A 4,602-nucleotide genomic window follows, 5' to 3' on the forward strand; every position below is an offset into this window, starting at 1 on the left:
ATCCTTATCACGAGATTATTTTATCATCTTTTAGATGGTATAAAATAATAAAATAAATTTATATAAAATAATCCCAATAAATGAAATAAATTAGTCCCAAAATTATAATCTTGGGATAATTTTGACTAACTACCAAACGACCCCTTAGAGTACAGACAACAGATAGTAAATATTTTCATAATTAGACATAAAATTTAATTTTCAATCCTTAATCCAAATATTGATCAAATTCGGAGGGACAACAAATCACAGCCGTCAGATGTATATCTCTACCTTCTAATCAGGATTAGACACTGTTAATAAGACTTTTAAGATTAATTAACATTATGTGGCTGCGAATATTGTGACCCCACCTGCACCGCCACAATTTCTAGTTTTTTTGTCTATAAATAAAAAGCCTATTCTTCTCCTCTAACATCATCCAGTGTTTGATTTAGTTGATTAACCTTTTAAAGGTTAGTTCTTTCTTCTTTTTTTTCAGCTCTAATAATAATCTTTGGCTCTGTGATTGTTGCCTGTTATTGCCTTTTTGTTCTTCAGCTCTAATATTTTATATTTTTGTTTGGATTTTGATCCTTGGATCATCTTTATTATAGTTAGGTAGTCCCTTTCAGCTGAAATTTTGGATATTTAGTTGGGTTTTGAGGCTGACTTTGTTAAAACTTGAATTGCCTGTATGTGCAGTTGGATTATTTGTAGTTGGATCATTTCCATCAATCAAAGTTAGGATCTTTGATCTTTAAATTAAGGATCTTTGGTCTTTAAATTATCTCTATAGTAGTTAAAGCCAAATGATGAATTGCAATTTACCCTCTAGGATAATTGATCTTGACCATCTCATATTGATTAATAGTTTAATTTGATCTTTTATAGGCTAATCATCTTATGTTTGCTAAGTAGTTATATAGTTGGATTGCCTGGAATTGTTGATCATCTCATCATGTAGATGGATTTCTTATAAGTTGTTCAAGCTATTATTAGTTGGATTCTTGATGTGTTGATCATCTCATATTGCTTAATAGTTATGAGGTTGGATTTTCATGTGTTAATAATTTCATCTTTGCTTAATACTTGATGTAGTTTGGATCACTTGATATTGTTGAGCATCTCATTATGATATTGGATTTATTATATGTATGATTATGTTATTATTTAGTTGGAATATTCTTGATTTGTTGATCATCTCATATTTTCTTCATACTGATGTAGTTGGATTTTTGGTATCTTGATCATTTCCATATTAAAGAAGTTTTTTTTTTTTCTTTTTTTTCCAGCTTTTGTGTGATCAATTTACAAGCTTCAGTTTCGGTTTCGGAGCGTGAGAAGTTCTCTTCCAATTAGTTACATGGTTGATACCGACGTCCAGATTCCATCTGCTTTCGATCCATTTGCTGAGGCTAAGGACTCAGGTGCACCTGGAGCAAAAGAGTATGTTCATATTCGCATACAACAAAGGAATGGAAAGAAAAGTTTGACAACAGTTCAAGGTTTGAGGAAAGAATACAGCTACGAAAAAATCCTCAAAGACCTGAAAAAAGAGTTTTGTTGCAACGGTAATGTTGTGCAGGATAAGGAGCTTGGCAAAGTGATACAACTTCAAGGAGATCAAAGGAAGAATGTTTCTCATTTCCTTGTGACTAAAGGTGTTGCCAAAAAGGATCAGATCAAGATTCATGGTTTCTAAGTTGTGGTGTCATTGAAGCATAGTAATATAGGAGTTGTTGTTAAGGGGTTGGTTTTTGGTTAATGCCCATGAAATCTTGCCATGGGTTTCTTTCTGAATTGTGGTTGTACTCTGTTTTCAGATCATAATAATAAATTTGTTTTTCTAAAGCAATTCATGTTGTGCCTGTGTTTATCTGCACTTGTACAGTTGTAGAGCTTGCATAGATGTTGAGTATAAACAGTAAACCTAAAGAACAGAAATCGAGAAAACGCCATAAATAGTCCCTGAACTATGGGAGTAGGTCTAAAATGGTCCCTGAACTATACACTTACCGGATTTAGTCCTTTAACTATTCAAAAACTTATCAAATTTGGTCTCCGTCTATTTTTTTATACAAACAACGTACAAACTCATAAACCATCATGGATTAATCGTTAAACCATTTCTCAGACCTATATTTCTCTCTCCCTGCTTTCTTTTCCTCAAGTTCGTTATCTAACCTCAACTTTTTTCCTCAAGATCTCTCTCGCGTTTCGTAACCGACGGACTGCGTCGGTTAAAATCGACGAAAAATCGACCCAGTAGATCGGTTTTGTTAAAAAAAAAAAAAAATTAAAAACCGATGGTGTCATTTTAAAAAACCGACGGTCTCATAAACTCATGAAGGTTTATGAGTTTGTACGCTGTTTGTATAAAAAAATAGACGGAGACCAAATTTGATAAGTTTTTAAATAGTTAAAGGACTAAATCCGATAAGTGTATAGTTCAGGGACCATTTTAGACCTACTCCCATAATTCAGGGACTATTTATGGCCTTTTCTCAACAGAAATCACCCGAAATTGCTCTTGAGAGATAATTCAGGGGAATTAAGTAGGATTTAGAATGAAATAAGCTTCCTTACTAAATCCAAAAGCTAAGCAGCCAGCTGTTGCAGAACAGTCAATGAGATACTACTCTTGGGCTATCAAAAAGGTTTGAAAATACCCTTTTCATCCCTGTATTGGGCTAAAAATGTCTTTCTTCCATCTATTTTGGGCAATTTGCATGATTGTCCTTATTCGGGATGGTCTTTAATTTTTTGTCCTTCGCCTAATACCTGAAGGTTCTAAGTTTCAATTCTGACTCAGTCCAAAAAATTAATCGCAAAGCAGAGTTGCGTAGCAAAATTAGGTATATTTGGGCAAAAATTAGGCCTTAAGGCAAATTTTTCGGGCAAAAATTAGGCTTATTCGGGTAAAAGTTTTGCCTGAAGGCCTAATTTTAGGTAAAAATTTATCTTAAGGTTTAACTTGTGCCCGAATAGATCTAATTTTTGACAAATGTTGAGCATTAAGGCAGAGGTTTCGCGGAAGCTTTACCTTATTATTATTTTTTTTATTGAGTGGGAGTTGAAACTCGGCTAGACAAGCAATTTGAGGGATAAAAATTAAAGACCAAAAGACAATCCATGCAAACAAGATGAACTATTTTAGCTCACTTATGCCTAAGGGCATTTCTGGCCCTTTTCTATATTATATTTTAAGAAAATTTACTTGTCATGGCTACCCCTAAGACTTAATTATGAATAATAACTACCTTATTTAATATTGGATTTATCAGCTATATTATTCTACAATTACATTTCATAGCTACCCAACTATATTGCAGTTACTATGTTTCCTTATCTCCTAAATACACGGTCCATTAGCTACTCATCTCCTCACCCCAGATCTGTGAGATCTCACCCCTCTTTCTCTCTCTCCAGTTACCTATCCTCCCCCCCCCTCCCCAGATCTGTGAGATCTCACCCCTCTCTTTCTCTCTCTGATCTCACTATACTTTGCGGTTTGAAGTAAAAATGAGTCATATTCATCCATGGAAGATTCTGCTTTGTCCTTCAAATTCGATTCAATTACTTCAGTAATCCGGGAGATGTAGAGAGGTGTGTCAATGGCACCCAAAAAATTGCAGATGTGGTTTGGTGGTAGGGATTTTAGGTACGTTAGTCCTGCTTTGCCTATTGATCAGTCAAATAATGAGCTTATGAGGGAGTTCTGTCGTCGAACGATCCGGTGCCGCCTGCATTTTTGGTTACGAGAAATTTCTTTGAGGTTATGAGGAGGTTTTTTCCAGTGGTTGTATTTTTTTTTGGATATAGTGTATTTTTTTGTATGCGCTTGTATTTCGAAGGAGAAAATGTGTATTCATCATTTTTTAGTGTATTTTTTTGTATTTCACCTAAGATTTGATCGGAATCCATGGTTTCTTCTCCTTCTTTTATCTCTTTATATCTCAGAATTTGAGTGTATTTGAGTGTATTTCGTCCTTTTTTTTAGTGTAAATATAAGTTTAATATATTTGGCTGATTGTATTTTTGGGAAAATTAGATGTATTTGACTGTATGTGTTGTTTGAATGATCTATATACAAATGAACAATGTATCCAAATACATTGAAATACAGTTAAATACATCGAAAATAAAAGGATTATTAGTATATAAATACAATGAAATACACAACTCGTTCGTGTATTTAAAGGATTTACTCCACTATGTTTTGATGAATCCAACAATTCGATGTATTCTGGGAGACTTCAGTATTTTTGGAAAATTATTGTGCTGAGTTTTTTGAATTCAAAAAGTTTGGAATGGAGTAATTTAGAGAGAGAGAGAGACGTGAGTTGTTATGGAACTTCAGCCGTTATGCGTGATACATGGTTGATTATATTTGACTTACCATTTAAAATGAAAGAAGAGAATCTGTTCCATAAATACAACCTATTTTTACTCTGCCAGATTTTGTATTTCCATGTATTTCCGTGTATTACAAAAACGCGAACTCTGCCGGAGTTTGTATTTCCGTGTATTTCTGTGTAAAAGTAAAAAATTATATAAAACATAAGAAAAAGAAAGAAAGAGTGTGTACTTTTTAAGAACAAATATATTTTGGAAGATTGA

General features: G+C 33.5%; 1 protein-coding gene across 1 annotated transcript; it reads left to right on the plus strand.

Annotated features, from left to right (window-relative positions):
* Nucleotides 1-298: 298 nt before the first annotated feature.
* On the plus strand, nt 299-1,858 carry LOC132036446 (protein translation factor SUI1 homolog 2). Its single transcript, XM_059426789.1, has 2 exons — nt 299-455; nt 1,275-1,858. The coding sequence occupies exon 2, from the start codon at nt 1,346-1,348 to the stop codon at nt 1,682-1,684; it is 339 nt and encodes a 112-aa protein (XP_059282772.1). The 5' UTR covers nt 299-455; nt 1,275-1,345; the 3' UTR covers nt 1,685-1,858.
* The last annotated feature ends 2,744 nt before the right edge of the window (nt 1,859-4,602 follow it).

This window comes from Lycium ferocissimum, chromosome 11, assembly GCF_029784015.1.
Source record: "Lycium ferocissimum isolate CSIRO_LF1 chromosome 11, AGI_CSIRO_Lferr_CH_V1, whole genome shotgun sequence".
In the NCBI taxonomy this organism is placed as follows: Eukaryota; Viridiplantae; Streptophyta; class Magnoliopsida; order Solanales; family Solanaceae; genus Lycium; species Lycium ferocissimum.

Bases quoted from the DNA above. Each gene is read 5' to 3' on its own strand.
- LOC132036446 (XM_059426789.1), top strand. From the start codon at position 1,346: ATGGTTGATACCGACGTCCAGATTCCATCTGCTTTCGATCCATTTGCT.